General features: G+C 37.6%; 1 protein-coding gene across 1 annotated transcript in view; it reads right to left on the bottom strand.

Annotated features, from left to right (window-relative positions):
- col27a1b (collagen, type XXVII, alpha 1b) overlaps nt 1-19637 on the bottom strand; it is a 425030-nt gene that overhangs the window by 294068 nt on the left and 111325 nt on the right. Inside the window, exons 6-8 of the mRNA XM_052036787.1 lie at nt 15229-15282; nt 13483-13536; nt 2102-2146 (exon numbers count right to left, since the gene is read on the bottom strand). Of these exons, the coding sequence (XP_051892747.1) occupies nt 2102-2146; nt 13483-13536; nt 15229-15282 (153 nt within the window). The remainder of the gene's footprint in view (nt 1-2101; nt 2147-13482; nt 13537-15228; nt 15283-19637) is intronic.

Genomic DNA, 19637 nt, shown 5'->3' with positions numbered 1-19637 from the left:
TTTCAACTGAAATCCTTTGCAGGATACTTATTTATCAGTGGAACCAAGGTGAGATTGCAGTTTTGGTTGGCACACTATAAGAAGGACATGATTGTACTGGAGAGGGTGTGGAGGAGATTCACCAGGATGTTGCCTGGGCTATAACATTTCAGTTATGAACAGAGACTGGATAGGCTGGATTGTTTTCCTTGGAGCAGACGTGGCTGAAGGGCAACCTGATAGAGGTATACAAAATTATGAGAGACATAAATAGGATAGATAGTAAGAAACATTCCCCTGTGGCAGAAGTGAAAAAGATCCAAGGGCATTGGTTTAAGCTGAGGAGAAAGAAGTTTAGAGGGATCTGATAAAGATTTTTTTTCATCTAGAGGGTAACTGGAATCTGGAACACACTGCCTGAGGGGAGGTGGAGGCAGAGACTCTTATAAAGGTTAAGAAGCATTCAGGACAAATCACCAAAGCATATTAGGCCACAGACCAAGCATAGGAAAATGGGATTCATAAAGGTAGGTACTTGATAGTTGGCAGAAAAATGGTGAGATGAAGAGCCTGCTTCTATGCTGTACGACTCGATGACTATAACAGTGAGTAAAAAATATACATTTGAAGCACTGAGTGATGAACAGAATGAAAGAAAATAATATTAAAGGCACATGGGGATTGCAAAAAGCATTAGAAGTAACAGAAAATGTGAAAAGTAGTGAAGGTATCTATTTTAGATCATCTAAATATTGATAGGATAGATTAGGAAAATCAGTTTGTTTTTGGACGATGTGTAGTTAGGTCAATGGTTTCCCAAAAAGTAACAGAAATAGATTCATTAATTTCTTTTTTCGGACTGATACACAGGTAATCTTTTCAATGATCTGCCTTTCCAAGGTTTTGCTGCTTTGAAAGGGTGAAATATGTCTGCTTCAAGATGCACAGGACAGCACAACTTTTTGGGACAGTTTAGATAAAGAAACTGTCCTTTACTTCTATTATTTTTGTCAGTTTCTCTTTATAGGCAGACTTTAAAACATGTTTACATTTAGCTTCCTTTCTAAAAGGCACAAACTTAAATCACAGAACTCTTTTGTGGGGTTGGCTAAAAAGCTGACACCATGTTCACAGACTGATTTGCTTACAAAAAATGAACTAAATTCCTTTAAAATTAACAGGAATAAGAAGACAATGGCTGATAATATCGTTCCTAGTTATGTTGGATCATTCATAAGAAAATAGGCTGAAATATTCTCATTAATTTTAAATGGATAGTTAGTTAATCTTTGAAAAAATGTAGGCTGGTTTTCTCTCACTCCATTTCATCTGTTCTTTGCCTCTGCTAGCAAACTATTAAGACATTCTTGAGCATAGCTGTTTGTAACCAGTGTCAAATTTAAATGCATTGAATATACCCAAGCAGCAAAATATATTTATTTAAGATATTTATTTATTAGTTACATGTTCATTGAAACACACAGTGAAATGCGTCTTTTTGCGTTACTGAGAATGTGCTGGGGGCAGCCCACAAGTGTTGCCACTCTTCTGGCTCCAACATAGCATGCCCACAGCTCCTAACCTGTACGTTTCTGGAATGTGGGAGGAAACCGGAACACCCGGAGGAAACCCATGCAGACATGGGGAGAATGTATAAACTCCGTACAGACAGTGGCGGAATTGAACCCGGGTTGCTGGTGCCGTAATAGCGTTACGCAAGCCACTACACTACGTATCAGAATAACAATGTTGCTGAAGTGATTCCTTTTGGATATTAAACCTGTTATGTGACCTATCTCCACCTTGCAAGTAATAACGTTATGATATTTTTTAAATTCTTGGTGATGTATCAGACTATAAGTAGAAATTGATGACCTATTGTGTGCAATAAATAAATTCATGCCACAAATATGCACAGGGATGGCTGATGATTTATACAGGTGAATATTGGAAATGAACAGTTTGAGTTATATAGGCAGGACATGGAGAGAGAAACAATTAATACAGGAAATAGAACATACAGTTATTTTTGCAATTTATCAAATTTCATCCTTGTATATTGTCTTAAAAAGCACACTAAATAGTATGGCATCATTAAGTAGAAAGGGAAGTGAACACTCACTGGTTCTCCAGGATGGCCAGGTGATCCAGGGTAACCTTTCAGTCCCTAAATTAAAGAAAACAACATTATTTCATTTGTAAAAGAACATTCATTGAAATATAGGTACAATATTATATATGAACATGCAGAACATCACTATAGACTCAATATCTGCAAAAGCTGGAGAAGGCACAATTCATCTTCTTGAGAAAGTGTTCAATGAACTATATCCTCTAAAAGGTGAAAATCAAGTTAAAAACTAAATGTGTAGTTACCTTGCAGCAAATGGGGAAACTTGTGGCTTATCGTGACTTGATTCATCTCGTTTTAAATAATTATGGAGATGCCACACTTTTAAATATTTCGGGAGATGAAATGAGTACTTTTTGTTTTGATCACACTCTATTGGCAAGAAGACTGATTTTCTTATCTTTGGCAACAGCCCTGGGCAAATGGGCTTAATGGGTAAAAAGTGTGGTAATGAGCCATGTAGATAAGAAAGATTTAAAATTCAACAACTATCATATATATTCCAGGAATTCATTCTCTACATTGTTGGTTGTTATGTAACAACTGCTATTTGGAGTCCTGTAACTAATCCTTCCTGGTACTTCTTAGCTCAATTTAAATTCATTCTAATTTTACACAATGATCAACAGAGCCAAGATCCTCTATATGTTTTATACTGACACCATCCCTTAATTCATGGTGTGACCCCACCTCCTTTTCCTGTCTGTTTTTTCTACTTCTCAAATATTCTGGAATATTTAGTTCCCGGTTTCAATTGCCCTGCAGCCGCATGTCCCCAATAGCAATTATACATATCAATTATGGCAATCATTCCATTTTTATGTCAATGTTGATGTACATTTCAGCTACCATGGACACTATATTTCATCCATCTTATTAAAATTGGAGCATGTATCTAGATATAGTTCCTTAAAATTTGGCCTTTTAATGCTTTTCTGTATTCTGACTATACTTGCTGCCTACCTTTGTTTCCAGATTCTCACCCTATTTGCTGTCGGTGTTTATCTGTGTTGCCTATTTATTTTGCTTGTGCATGTCTCACTTCCATTTTGCACCTTGTGTCTCATCCTGACTCTGCTCTCAGGTCCTTATAGTCCGATCAAGCTAGTGTAAAACCTCGCCAAAAACAATGGCAAACCCTCCTGTGTGGATATGGGTTCCCATCCTCTTAAGAAGTAACACATCTGACTTGTACAGGTCCCACCTGTATGAGAAACAGTTCAAAATTCTCAGAAGTCTAAAGCCCTCCCTTCAGCATCATCTCTCGATCAAAACAGTCATTCTTTCAATCACCTAGGTGCCTGTAAATTTTTGCAGACACACAGCTAATTTTCCACCAAGAATCATGCTGTCAGCAAACTTGGATGAAAAGGCAGATTGTAATGACCAAGTCATTAAAACTAAAGGCCCAGAGCAATATCTGCTGTGCCTGAGTAATAAAACTCTGCAAACTTGAAAAGATCTGTTTTCTGTAATTGAACACATACCCTTATCTCAGTTAATATGTTAATCCCTACATTGGACTGGACTCTTACACAGTTATCATGGGCTCTCAGCTCAAAATGAAAACATTAAAGATCCTAATTATAATAAGGATCACCCTTTGTTTACTGCGAGCAAGTCAACAGCTCCAAGGCTGTTGTGACCACTGAGGCGCCTTTATGTGGACTGCTTACCAGTAAAAACATTGCTCCAGCACTTGACGTCATGTGATAAACTTACTTAACAACTCATGATGCTAACAGTTTGGAAAAGACCATATAGCATCATTAAAGGGCTCACACACTTCATACAGGTAATTGCTGGGTTATTCTTTTAGGCAATTAGTTAGCTTTTGAGTCCTTGTTTCTATATTTTCTATATCCTACCACTAATCTGCGGACTACTTCTTGCTGATATGGACTGCTTTTGTCAGCAATCATAATAGTTTTGTTGTAGTCATGATTTACTTAGGTAGGCCTAGCACCATTTAGTTTAACTAGAAGCATAAATAAGGGGCAACTAATTCATGTTAGATGATCACAGCCTTTAGATTTCTTGAGCAGAATAAATTTGTCACTTTTTAAAAATAAATAATCAAGTAGAAACTACAGTCAAATTTGGACATCATTTATGGTCACATTTTTAGCTTCTGTAAATTCTGTTAATAATTATTGTGTGAACAAGTTCTCCCATAGGGTGTAAATTTGTTTCTGTCATCTGTCATTCTGTCAATACCCAACCATAAACTCTCACTTTAATCTACACAAAATTTGTATGCGTTTTTAAAATGGAAATGTCAGGCCAATAGTCTTAAATAAACTTGAGTTTTTGACAAACTCCACTGTAACTTCATTGGGAACACCAGAAACCTACAACTTTCCACAGAACTTCCAAGTTGGCCTAGAATGTGTGGAATCTCTACTTACTTGTGACAATTCAATGATCACAAGGAGGTAGATGCTCCCAATTAATGTAATACTGGCAAGTAATACAATGAGAATCTTCTGTACCATAAACTTTGAGAAGTTAACCATTCCTCACTTACTTCAATCATGGAAATCCTTGATTGAAAATGGTCAAAAGAATAGGTTTGAAAGTATGCATTATATTTATATAGCTTGGAATTTTTGTGCAATATTGGTATATCACTTGTAGAATATCATCAATTTTCCATGTAATTTTATTAATTATTTATTTTAGAATAGGACACTGCCATTTTCATTTTTTATGCCACACTTTATTTTTCCTTTGAGTTGAGAATTAAAGTATTAGCAAACTATGGCAGTCTGTTTAGCCTCAAACACATGAAAAAATATCACAAGGTTAAAATATCAACGAGATGGCCAATGCAGACAGAGTATAGGTGCTCCCCAAAATAGTCACCCAGTCTTCAGCTTCTGGTTGTTTGTCATTTTAACTGTTCTTCCCACTCCCGCACCATTATTGTGAAGAGGCCAAATGCAAATTGGAAGAACAACATCTCATATTCCACTGGAGCAGCTTATAACCCAATGGTACGAACAGTGAATTTTACAATTTCAGGTAGCCCATGTGCATGGTGTTCTCTCACACACACTCGCTCGAAGTATACAGTAAATGGCAGGAGTGGTAGGTACCTAGAACACACTATCAGGGAAAGTGGTGGAGGCAGATATGATAGCAATGTTTGAGACACATTTAGACAAGCACATCAACAGGCTGAGACCATGTGCAGGCAGATAGGACTAGTGCACTGCACTTTCTCTGTAACTGTAACACTATATTCTGCATTCTGTTATTGCTTTTCCCTTGTACTACCTCAATGTACTGATGTGATGAAATTATCTGTTTGGATGGCATGCAAAACAAAGTTTTTCCACTGTATCTTGGTACAGAACAGTAAAAGTTTTGGGGATATGAAGCAAAACAAAAGGTATTCATGATTACATGGAAGAATATCTTGTTGAAAAAAATAACTAATGTAAGGTCTAAACTAATCTTTAATTCTTAATTATTGAATTTAGTTGTGCTTAAAGAGGTAGTAAGTTGATGTTTTTTAATAACTGGAAATACCCCACTTTGACAAAGACATTGAAGAGACAGTCAGTGATGCAGAATCCACTAGCTTGAGCAATGAATACTGAGGATGCAGATGCTACATGTCACTACTTAATTTTTGAAAACATTTGACTGGTTAATAAATTAATTCTTTATAGCCTCTATTGGATTTTACAGTTATCTAATTTTGATATTACATTAGCTGATTGAATTCTTATTATGTAGTTAATGAACTATTTCCCTTTATAAAATCATTGAATCATGGAATTGTTATGCCAGAGAAGGAAGCCAACTCCAAGTAAAGCAAACCCATTTGTCCCATTCCCCTGCACTTTTCCAAAAACCTAAAAAAAATTATTCACTATTAGGTGTCTGCCCAATTGCCTTTGAAGAGTTTGTTGTTAAAACTGTGAAACTGTATTGTAAAATAGTTTGAAAGAAATTTCTACTTACTGATTATTGTAAAGAATCCAGCAATTATCATGGAGCTTGTATATTATCGAATTATCTTAAGACTCCACATGCATAACACTGACTTATTCAGATATTTTATTTTAACTTTTTACTGCGCATGCAACTTTAGTTTACAAAATAACCTAATAGTTGAAACTGCAATCTGAAAGAAATGATGGCCAAAGAGGATCAAGTTTGATTTAAGGATAAAAAAGCTATTGTTTGCCAGCATAAAATGCATAATTTATTCATTCTATCAATTGCAGAGTAATTCAAATCAGTTTCAGAAATAGCCTTACTATAGCAATGAATCAGAGAAAACCTGGCACAAAGTTCTAAAGTAAATGCCATTTTCCCTCCATCACTCGATTGTCAAGCCAATACTTAACTAAACACTATATGCATCCCACCACAGAAAAAAAAACACATGGCACCCTTCAGACAGTGTTCTTATTCAGCTAATTCAATCCCTCTTCATCAAATATGTATTTTCCAGAAGTCTCTTGGTGCATCTGATGTGCATATGTATCCAGCATACATAAAAACAAACCCCAAGAAAAATTTAACCCAATTGCATACACACACAGTATTACAGCATTACATTCAACTTGTGCTCAAGGACTGCGATTCTGACATAGGGTGACTAATTACTGTCCCAATATTTTGCTCTCTGACTTTGCAAAACATTTTTGCCAATTCCGTTTCTTCTTGTAACACAAGGTTTGGGTGTTGTGATGTTTGGTTCTGGGAAACACACGTACAAACTATTCTAGCAAAACTACTTATGCAACCTGGGCACAAATCTCATAGGTGGTAGAACACAGATCACTGCATCTACCCTGCTTGCACGACTAGTGGCCAGAATCACCATTGGTATTTCAGACCTCCATAGATGTTGACTATCTCAATTTTCTGTTTTGCTTAATACTGTGGAGAATCTATTAACAGTAGACCAATGCAGAATACTACTCATTCCTTTAGCCAGACCACTAATAACTAAATTAATATAAGGCATCAATCTTTTTTTAAGGATTTCATTCACAAAAAAAAATCATCAGAGGCAGCCAAAAACATTGAGGCCTGCTGTCGTCAGGTTGGAGTAACCTCGCTCATTTTCAAATAAATGAAAAACACTATGATGCTGGAGGAACTCAGCAGGCCAGGCAGCATCTGTGGAGAAAAGCAGGCGGTCACATTTTGGGTCAGGACCCTTCTTCAGGACTGAAGATAGGAAAAGGGGAAGCCCAATGTAATAGGAGGTAAAAGCAGAGCAGTGATAGGTGGACAAAAAGAGGGAGAGGCTGGGTGGGCACAAGATGGTGATAGGTGGATGCAGATAAGAGATAGTGATAGGCCAGGGTGTGGGGGAGGAAGGGAGAGCAAATCCACCAGGGAACAGGTCAAAGGTGAGTAGAGAAAGAAAAAAAAAGGTAGAAAAATAGAGGTAGGCTAGGAAAGGGAAAAAGAGAAGAAGCATGGTGGGGGGGGGGGGGTTGTGGGGAAGGGGGGAGGGGATTACTTAAAGTGGGAGAATTCAATGTTCATGCCATTAGGCTGCAAGGTTCTGAGACGGGAAATGAGGTGCTGTTCCTCCAGTTTGCGCTTGGAATTCTCCTGGCAGCGGAGGAGGCTGAGGACTGATATATCAGTGATAGCATGGGAGGGGGAGTTGAAATGACTAGCAATGGAGAGATGCAAATCCCGGTTACAGATAGAGCTAGGAGAATTCCAAGCGCAAATGGAGGACAGCACCTCATTTCCGTCTTGGAAACCTTGCAGTCTAACGACATGAACATTGAATTCTCCCATTTTAAGTAATCCCAACACCGCTTCCCCACAACCACCCCCCCCCCCCCCACCGTGCTTCTTCTCTTCTTCCTTTCCTAGCCCATCTCTTTTTTCTATCTCCTCATCTATGACCCATCCCCCAGTGGATCTGCTCTCCTTTCCTCCCCCGCACCTGCCTATCACCACCTCTTATCTGCATCTACCTATCACCACCTTGTGCCCACCCGCCTCCCCTCTTTTCTCCACGGATGCTTTTCTCCACGGATGCTGCCTGGCCTGCTGAGTTCCTCCAGCATCATAGTGTTTTTCATCTAGATTTCAGCATCTGCAGGCCTTTATTTCTTTACTCTCATTTTTCAAATACTTGTGGAAGGAACTGTACCTGTTGTTGCATTCTTCCATGTTCACAAAACCAATACAGTTTAGTCAAACAATACATGCTCTCGCATCTATTTATCACATTCATCTATCTTTCTAACCTGTCAGTCTTGAGACCTAATGTTGGTCAGCCTTATTTGTTTCATCAGGGCTCTTGAGGTCACTTATTTGGAGGGCAGAGAGCTGTCACCATCCATGGTCCCTCTGCATTATACTTTCAAAAAGTGAATGTGCACCTCAAGTTTGCTTTTGGGTTATCAATGGTCCAAAATTTGCAGTCAGTACTGAAGTATTGGTACTCGCCACTGATCTCAACAGAAAACTTCCCACAAAGCGTTAGTGATCTGACATCTGTTGCGATCTGGCATCAGATCTCAGGTGTCCAACAACTTTGATGTCATCAGGTTGATTGAGTATTAAAGAATTCTCACACACAGCTTTAACATTTTAAACATTTTACAGTGCACTAAATAAAGACGGAAACTTGTGCTCATGATTAAAGGGGAAGGTCAAATAATAAAAATAACTTTTTCAGTACTTTTAAAAAATTTTGAATCAATTATATATTTAAATATTTATTAGTGATAATATAATACATACACAAAATTATTGTTTTAAGGGCCAGGCTGGTTACTAGACCTCAGGATATTTTTCAGTGAAACTGTTTAAAAAAACTGCAAACAGCATGGCCATGGCAAGGGCTAGATCATTAATTGCTCTAAACTACCCAAACGGAGAAATCTCAAATTTGTATCCATTTTACAGAGTGATGGGGGATTGTGCTATTAAGTTAAAGTCACCATCACTTGAGTTATAAGAAGAGGTTCCGAGTTGCAAGGAGAGGCTGCATAGGCTGGAACTTTTTTCCCTGGAGCATAGGAGGCTGAGTGGTGACCTTACAGAGGTACATAAAATCATGAGGGGCATCGATAAGGTCTTTTTCCCAGGGTAGAGGAGCCCCTTAAACTTTAGGTCATTGGTTTAAGGTGAGAGGGGAAAGACTTAAAAGGGACATGATGGGCAACTTTTTCACACAATTATCCCCTTGGCCAGCAACTGGCATTCAAATTAATTCAAGTCTAACAGGAATTTGTGATGTACACAAGGAAGCTCTCTCAGATTTATTTCAATTCTCTACTGCCATCAGCAATGTTATATTACTGAATGGAATTCCAATAAATTTTTCAGTAGAAGTTTTAGGCAATGCTCCAGAAAAAAATTGGTTCAGATACTTCTCAAAATCTGATGTTCAGAATCAATACTTGTAGTCAATGATAAATTCACTGATTCTCAGTTGAAATGTCTGTTAAAATAAGATCTCAGATAATAATAAAACACATGTGTCCACTATCATAACATCAGGACCAGAATCAGCATATTCATTACTTTACTAATGTGTCACTGTAGTAGAAGCAGCAATCCCTAGATTTTTCTTTTATGTATAAATATAAGCTTATATACAAACATAAGCTCTGAAATAAATAGTTTAAAAGTACTTCTATTAAATACCACTGGTTGTTTGCTTTGGCACATGTGCTTTGTGTTAAGTGGAGGATTACTTTTCATTTCATTCACAGGAAATCACATTTATAAGAAGTAAAATGATAGTCAAAGAATGGATGAGATTTCCAAAAGAGCACCTTGAATGTGAGACTGAAGTAAGGAAGAACGTCCACTTTAGAGAAAAAGTTCCATTAGGTTTCTGGGAATAGGTAACAAAGATGTCAAAGAGCAAACACTGGAAATATTCAGAGGTAAATTAAAGTCACTTCAGTTGAAAAGAAGACATCTTTGAAATCTGAAGGAGACTGGAAAGGAAAATAAAGAGACATTAAGCATAAATTTTCCATGTTTTTTAGGAATTATGAGCTATATTGAAAGTCTGGGCAAATATATTCTCTCTGTGAAAGATGAAAGGAATAAGCCAGGAAATGGAGATACACTATAATAAGAAAGCCAAGCCCTGAGTTTCTGTAATCTGGGAGGGCAGTAAGTAAAATTTTGGTCAAGCTGGGGAAAACACTAAGAACTTGAGGCGAAGTCAATCATTTAGCCAGTATCAATCAGCTCTTTACATTCAAGTGTGGAGATTTGAAAGTAGCAACTGCTCTCATAAGAGCAGTAAGAAAATCCCAAACTTTATCTTCCTCAAGATGTTACCTGCTTCATTGAGCTCTCATGAATTCATTTTGCTCTACTATTAGGGTGGGAACAATTCAGGATGGGTGCTACTGAAAAACATGTTCTGTCACCAGCAAGACTACCATTTATTGTCTTTTCTTAATTTTAGTGGTGAACCACGTTTCCATAACTTCTGGATTTCATGTGGTGAAGGTATTCCTATTCTGCTGTTAGGGAGCTACAGGATTTTGAGCAAGCTTTGGTGAAGGAGTGACTGTACATTTCCCGGAAATTGTAGCACTCTGCAAAAAAGACTATATGGTCGTTGTGTGGTGCCCCAAGAACCAGTTTGTTTTTGCCCCTGCCACCGAAAGGGTGTTGCACTTTATATACTGTTTAAAGGCAATCTAGGTGGTAGTGCTATTACAATTCACCTGCTGCTCGTGCCCTTCTAGGTAGTAGAAGCAGCAAGTTTGTAAGGTGCTTTTCATGAAGTTCTAGAAAGTTGCTGCTGTAAATTTTAAATATGGTAATTTTATAGCTACACAGAGCAGAATGAGACCAGAGTCCAGAAAACAAAAACCAGGTTTAAACAGATGTAGTTCAATCTGGAAGATGATGATTTGGGAAGGGAAGATCTTGTCTCACAAGCCTGATAGGGTTCTTTGAGGAAGTGACCAGGAAGATTGATGAGGGTAGTGTAGTAGATGTGGTCTACATGGATTTTAGTAAGGCATTTGACAAGGTTCCGCATGGTAGGCTTCTTCAGAAGGTGAGAGGCCAAGACATCCAGGGAGGCTTGGCCATATGGATTCAGAATTGGCTTGCCTGTAGAAAGCAGAGGGTTGTGGTGGAGGGAGTGCATTCAGATTGGAGGGCTGTGACTCATGGTGTCCCACAGGGATCAGTTCTGGGATCTCTACTTTTTGTGATATTTATTAACGACGTAGATGTGGGGGGTGGAAGGGTGGGTTAGCAAGTTTGCAGATGACACAAAGATCGGCGGTGTTGTGGATAGTGTGGAGGGCTATCAAAGCTTACAGAGGGATATTGATAGGATGCAGAGCTGGGCTGACAAGTGGCAGATGGAGTTCATTCCGGAGAAGTGTGAGGTGGTACACTTTGGAAGGACAAACTCCAAGGCAGAATACAAGATAAATGGCAGGATTCTGGGCAGTGTAGGGGAGCAGAAAGATCTGGGGGTTCATATCCACAGATCACTGAAAGTTGCCACACAGGTGGATAGGGTAGTTAAGAAAGCTTTCATAAGTCGTGGGAGAGAGTTTAAGAGCCGTGAAGTAATGATGCAACTTTGCAAAACTCTGGTTAGACCACACTTAGAGTACTGTGTCCAATTCTGGTCGCCTCATTATAGGAAGGATGTGGAGGCATTGGAAAGGGTGCAGAGGAGACTTACCAGGATGCTGCCTGGATTAGAGAGTATGGATTATGAGGAGAGACTAAAGGAGCTAGGGCTTTACTCATTGGAGAGAAGGAGGATGAGGGGAGACATGATAGAGGTATACAAAATATTAAGAGGAATAGATAGAGTGGACAGCCAGCGCCTCTTTCCCAGGGTACCAATGCTCAATACAAGAGGGCATGGCTTTAAGGTAATGGGTGGGAAGTTCAAAGGAGACGTCAGAGGGAGGCTTTTCACCCAGAGAGTGGTTGGTGCATGGAATGCGCTGCCTGGGGTGGTTGTGGAGGCTGATACATTGGTCAAGTTCAAGAGATTGTTAGATAAGCTTATGGAGGAATTTAAGATAGATGGATATGTGGGAGGAAGGGGTTAGATAGTCTTAGGAGTGGTTTGAAGGTCAGCACAACGTGGTGGGCCGAAGGGCCTGTATTGTGCTGTATTGTTCTATGGTTCTATGGTTAACGAAACTCCTTAAATTATCTTTCACAGGATCCATTTTGTTTTCAATTTATAGAAATGATTTGGACATAGGCAAAAGGTAATCACAAGAAAGTTTGTTAACAAAATCAAGTTGAGGGATACAATGGACAGTGAGGAAGAACATTAAAAACAGAAAAACTTAGATTGGTGGAGTAAACAGAAGGGTGACAAGTCTAGTTCACTGCAGAGAAATATGTGGTACATTTTGAGGAATTAGAGTCTTCATTTTACAGAATACCCAACTAAAAACTGATTGCTCTAAAACTCTGTTATATATTCTCAACTTCAATCACGTTGGAGAGTATTTCCTCTGATCAGCAAATTGAAATTTTCTAGTTATAGCATAGAGGACCATAAAGCTGAATCTGTTACACTGGAGGACTCTTTTCCAATAATCCAGAATTTCCAGAGGATCCTCTTGCTGGGTGCTGCATAAACACAACACCATGGTCTTTTTGCTAGTCCTAAGATTAAGCTGAAGACTTCAATAAAATGTTAATTTATCCCCCTTTCTCAAACTAAATCAATAATGATTGATCTGGAATTGCAATGAGGAGTTAAGGATATAAACCAGTGGTTCACAGATACACTCAAATTGCTTTCAGCAGTGTCAAATGAATGCCATTAAGTCCTACAGCCAGATCAACTTGGAACTTTAACTATAATATTTTTAACATTAACTTTCAAAGATTTAATAATGGAGACCCTCTATCACCACCAGCAACTTGGCACCAATTTTACAAGTGAAAACCAATGCATTCATCATTAAACAATTGTACTATTTCTCTATGAGTAGCCAAAGAATTTTCCAAAGAAAGGAACTAGCCTGTCTGCAAGCTGGAAATGTCTTCTGTCAAAAAAAAATGTACACATTGGGTTAGCCAACTACAGGAAGTTTCTTCTGGCAGTTCCAGTAATATAGCTCAAAAAGAAGCCAAGGTGATGTACATCACAATAAAGTCAGTGAGGAAGTGCTCAATCTTCAATAAAGCACAGGGAGGTACTCAGCTTGCAGTGTTACCAATTCAGTTCAAACACAATTACCAAAACAATCACATGCCTTAAAACTCATTATACTAACTTCCAATTTACCCAGCTCACCCTGATTGTTAATTAGTGCTTTCCCTATTCCTAAACTTCATTAAAAAATTCCAAATCAAAAATAAACAAAAGTCAGGCAAACATCCAGTATTACTAATGAGTGGCCTACCTTTCGGCCTGGTGGCCCTTGGAGTCCTAGGGCACCAGGGTGGCCCAGGTCACCCTGTAAAACAATAAAAACAAATCCCATGTTAAAAATAGTATAAAATATTTTCATATTAATAGTGCAAAAATGCACAACCAAACTCACTTTCAATTACATCCAAGATACAGTAAACTAGTATTGGGTTCACTACTGACTTTAGTAATCCATTATTAGTGATATAAATATCAATATCTGCATGCATCTGAAAATCTTAAAACCACCACAGAATGCAAAGTAATATTATTGCATTATAGTATCTCATTTTCTAGCACTCCACAAAAAAGGGTATTCCAGATGTAAATACATTTTGCTCTAACAACATGTCCATTTTACAACCAATGGTTCCTAAGACGGAATTGATTTTGTTCATGTTTTCCACAGAAGATTTCAGTGATCAGGATCCAGACCGGGACATAGGGAGTTTTCTTACTGATGTATAATCAGAAGCTGGAGCAGGGAGTGTGGAGATGAGGACCTTCATCTGGACTCTGTCAGGGAACCGATAGTAGTGGACCTAAGACTACATCTGAAGCCATGAGGAATTGCTGGGCCAATGGCCTCAGGGTGGTGAGATCTCAGGGGACTGCTGGGTCAGGGATTGAGGGAGTGGAAAAAAATATTCATAGCCTTGGGTGATTAGAGGGCTTGCACTTACAAAAAGTGACTCATCAATCCAGATTTTCTTAAACTCAATTAGCTCTCTGGAACACCAGTCCATTGGTGTTCATGTGGCATTTTCTATCTATGCATTGCACTGCATAAGCTTCTCAACCAGACTTTGATGGGTGCCCCTATTACCAAAAAAAAGGAACAGCAAAATATCCAAGTGTCCTTCCAAGTCACACTGATCTGTGTGATTATTCCTGAAAGTCAACAGATCAAAAGCCCAGTATGCCCACTTGGAACCACAAGGGTTAACACAGTTCAAGAAGACTGACTTCCATTTTACAGGCAAGCTAAGGATTGTCAATGAGTGTCTCTGTATCTCAGGAATATATAAAAGGGACCCCTTAAATGAAAAAACTCATTTTGTGCCAAATTGCACTGTGAATTTTTTGTTAACCTTTGCCTCAGCTGAGATGAGCGGTTTTTGTAATAACAACACAGTATCAACCATTTTCAGTTCAAGATTTAATTGTGTTTTTTTCCTTAATTTTCTGCAATAATTATCAGAAAAGTGATGCCTCGTATTAGTGTTTCACGAGTGCTTGCTAGTGGTGCCAATCAAAGTGGCATTATTAATTAGCAAGCATAGATAATGGAAGTTAGCAAGAAATTAGAGAAATGCACATTTCCACCATCAATCAGAAAGTTTCAGAGGAAAACAATTAAAACAAGAACACTGTTTATTACTTTTCCCCACTCTTCCAAAGTATTCCCATTACTATCCATTTTCAAATCAATCAACGGTACAAGTGAGTAATTAGTTCTAGCATAGAGGACCTATGGGGCAATAGCTTTACCAACTAAACCACTGGGTTGATTGCTTACTACTTCAACACGTAAGTCTTTATTGGATTTACTTTCAGTATTTACTTTAGAAACCAAACAGTTTGTTTGGAAAATCCACACCAATGCCAACATCATTATTGGTGCTTCTTTTTCTTGCAGTAATTTAAATATGTTTCCCTCTAGAAAGCACCTTCCATTTTGTTTCTCTGGTGTACAACTGCAGACTATTGCTCATGTTGGAATATTATCCATTCTAACCTTTTGTCCATTGGGTGCTTTTCCTGGAGAGATGCCAGGTTCACCTTTTTGGCCCTGAAAGAAAAAAAGAATTATAGTTAGATCTCCTGCACTTACAATTCAGAAATGATTCCTCTAGGCATTCCTTAAAATCAACATGTCAGTAAATTGATGCCTGAATAAGTCCAGAGTTTCAATTTATGTAGATTTGTGAAAATACCTGCACTGCATGTACTCTAACATGACAAATTTAAAGTTACATTGAGTAATTGTTTGGAAATGTTCTTACAATGGATAGGACAAACTGATTTAACATGACTTCTATCAATAACATTCTTTCAGTTGAAATGAGAAATAGGAAACCTTGGATGTTATTCAATAGCTTCATTTAAAGAGCCAGAGTGAGTTCTCTTTTACATTAGTGTTAACATATTGCACAGCCTGTGTTCAGCAATAAAAAAAAGCTTCAGTAATTTATAAAAATAATTTGTTAACATTTTGGTTGAAATGTTAAATGAGAAAGATGGTAAACCTGCCACAGTTAAAATGTCATTTATCTTAAGCAGCAAACTTATTAATAAATTAATTTTATCAGACTGTTGACACCAACTGTTCTCAGTTCATACAAGAGTTGTCAACATTGAGGCAAGGTACTGAAAGACAGCAGAGATTCCTGAACCCATATGTTAAAAGTCTTTGAAGTGTAAATGGCAAAAATAAATGAGGACAGAATGAGTGTGTAAGTACACTGTTATCAGAAAGACCGGTAGGTACAATGCAATGGAGGGATGGGTGGATGCTTGCAAAGATATAGTCTGCAGTTACTTTTTAATATCAGATTCACAAAGTAATTAAAAATCATAGCTGCTGTTTCTTCCTTCTGTACTTGCAAGCATGTGACAAAAATGTGAACATATAGAATATCACAATGAAGGTAAAATTTGCCATTTCCTATTCTACAGTAATTATTTACATTACAGCATGCAAAGTCAAATATTGGCTGGTGGGGGGGGGCTTGAGGATTTGGAAAAATTAATCCAACTGAACAAGAGAACATTAATGTTCATTTCCCTTCCAGTTTTCCTCCTGAAATATCCCTATTCCATTGAAAATACTGGTAAACATTAAAGGTATCAAAATCAAAATCCATTTTTAGAAATCATTTAAATCTGAGGAAGATTTTATGTGGCTGAGTTGATCTTTCCAATTCTTCAGCTATCCAACCAAAACAATGAAATATGTAGCCAACCAAAACAATGAAATATGATCCTTATTCAGTTTTTATTTATATATTTGGATTTTCTATCTCTAAACTGAGCATCTCAATTCCTATTTAAACATGAAAAATATTACCATCCTGAATAAAAATGTCCATATTTCTTATGAATCTAAGTGAAAGTGTTCAATTTTAACTGATTTTTCTCCAGGAATGCCATATAGATGCAGTCAGTTTGAATCTGCAGACAAAGACCGAGAAATTGAACTCATATGAACCTTTGCATGCATAAATCATGCAAAAAAACACATGTTTTGAAGTGCCTGTAACTATTTTGAATTGGTCCTGCATATGGAGAAATTGGACAGGACACTTATTGTCATGGTTCGCCATAATGCAGCTGTCATTTCACCACTGTCCTATGTGAGCTTTTTAATAACGTTGATTTGTTTCCAATTAGTCAGTGAGTGAATGATATAGGAATTGCCTGCTTAATCACATAGGTGAGGTTTTAATGCTTCTTAATGGGAGGAAATCATGATTGTGATCTTCTAAAGCAAGAATGTCCCAATTTTGTGATTTTTTTTTCATGTCACCCAATCAGGCTTTTAGGGCAAAACAAAGAATCTAATTAGTGCACAAAAATGGGTGAAATCCAATTCCTAGGTAATAATATTGCATTTAACTTTGAATTCAAAAAGCAGAAAATTGTAGTAAGTTAAACCAAATCATGAATGTCAAAATAAATAACAACTGTTCTTTAAAATATAAACAATAAAATAATTCATTTAGCAATACATAAAAGTAATGTGAAAAGGGTTCCCTCCAGATCAAATGTAGGCTCATGATTCATAAGAACAAACCTGGCACTATTTAAACTTCTAATCAAGATTTCCTGAATCATTTAAGATCCACAAGACTTTTTTTTCCTATTTGGGATGTTGCCATATTGTAAAATAATTAAGGAAAAATCACCATGACCAACTGGATAAGGATTTCCAATTTAGTCAATCCTACAATCTGAACTATTTCACTATATTCATCTAAATGAAAACAAAATGAATGAGCAGGATCAATTGAATCTAAACATCCAGATTCTTAAGCTGCTTTACCATGTTTTTAGAACTCATTGGAGTTATTGGGGTGGATTTTTATGCATCTGGTAGGTACTGGCACTCAATAAACTTTCTCATCTCCTTCTCTTTTCTCATCTTTATGCTACAGTCTAGGCCAGTGTTTAATCCCAGGCTTTCTTCACCTAGAAAAACACTACCCTCATTAGCTGCATCATCCCACCTTCCAACCCCTGCCTATAAAATGATTCATTTGTTGCTATGATGAATTTACACACTGATATCTGGGAAGAGAAACTGATATAATAAAATAATTTTTAAGTAATTGAGTAGTGTGCTGTTGGTTGGGAATTCTGTGTGATGTACATTAGGACCACACTGCATTTTCACTGTCCCTGCTCTTTCACTTGTTTGAAAGGCAACAAATGGCTCTTTTTTTTAAACTTCTCTGATTTACCGGCACAAGCAAATGCACTGACTCTCACTAGGATATCTAGATATTCAGACAAAGGACAATGAATCTCACCAGCTATGGACTCCAAGTTTACTGTGTGTAACAGGTATGCAGATTTAATGGGTTTTGGCTTTCAATTAGGTGCATATGAACATAAGAACAGAGATACTAAAAGCCTGTTTTCCCCAGATGGAGGGTCTTGAACTGGATCAAAGCCTCAGGAAAAGTTGATCAATTAGGAGTGAGATGAAGATACACTACTTTTATTCAGAGGGCTGTGAACTTTATCCCAATTCTAAATCCCAGTTGTGATTTCCATCATTGAGTATATTCAAAACATACTAGTGGACTTTTGGAAACTTGAAGAATCAGAGGCTATGGAGATGGGGCAAAGGGCAAAGCAAATGATTGGCCATGATCTTAGTGAGTGGTAAGGAGGATTTGTGGGTGATATGGCCAACTTATTTCTAATCATTGACAATTACAGACTTTTGTTGCAAAATCAACCCTTTAATTTCACTGATCTAGAAATTCTAGTGCACCGATATCATTTCCCGGAAGGTCATAGCAGCAGGGTGCTTATGAATGTTCTGGTCATGGGGCTGCCGCTGCAAGTTTCAAAAGTATACAAAGCCTTAGATGTTACTAAAAGGACTTTGCATATTTTCATGACAGGGTTCAGGCATTTGAAGGTGTGGGATATATGAAAGAGCAATTGTACGGCTATTATCAGGCCTGGTGTCAGATAAGCATACATAATAGGTCATCAATATGAAACATTTACTCTGTTTGTCACTCCACAGGTTCTGCTGGGACCTTGTTTGTTCTGGAGTCATCTGACAGACACAAAACCCCAGGTTTTTATAGCTAGCAGTGAACACTGCCAGTTTATCTCCAATCTCTGAATTGATTGAAACTCCTGGAGCAATCTTCCCAGAATGCATTTCCAAGAGTCATCAGAATCCAACCAGATGAGGCAAAGCAAACTCTATCCACATCTACAAACTCCACACACATCAATGTGCTCTTCCCATAGCATAGTACTTGAAATGCAATGATAACAGCTCCTCAGAGGGTGGGATGGTGTTTGGGTTTATACATGCGAGTGCAAAAGTAACTAGTTTCTTTCCAGCACATGTGACCTCATTTGCTCCCAGAGCAGGGGTCCCCAAACACAGTACATATGCATGGGACATTTCCAAGAGATATATGGGAAGAACTGTTTAATTGTTGAGTTTATCTATTAATTATTTTATTAACTTATTTAATGTATTTTATAAGAGATTACCCAGACAAAACTTTAAAATTTTGTGTTAACTTGTTAATTTGAGATTTACCAATAAGAACATAGAAACCCACACTGAAACTCGAGGATGATATGGTGTAGTCTCTGAATACAACAATCTCTGTACGCAACAATGTATGTAAATGTATGAAATCTGGCTAAAATAGCTGAGAACAATGTCAAGTTTATTTTTTGGTTGCCCGATATATCTAAGAAGAACATACAAAGTACTGTGATAAGAGAAGTATGAAATTTGTCTTGGTTGTTCCAGCATGCGTACTAAAAGTGCTGGTGGAAAAACAACTACTGGCTCAACATATGAATCAGCCTCTGAAGCAAAATCTTGACATAAGGAACAAACCAGCATTTATATCAAGGAGACATAAATATGGCAAGAAGGAC

Source organism: Pristis pectinata, chromosome 23 (assembly GCF_009764475.1).
Source record: "Pristis pectinata isolate sPriPec2 chromosome 23, sPriPec2.1.pri, whole genome shotgun sequence".
In the NCBI taxonomy this organism is placed as follows: domain Eukaryota; kingdom Metazoa; phylum Chordata; class Chondrichthyes; order Rhinopristiformes; family Pristidae; genus Pristis; species Pristis pectinata.
The sequence above is the reverse complement of the archived record's forward strand: the minus strand, read 5'-3'. Positions and strand labels throughout refer to the sequence as shown.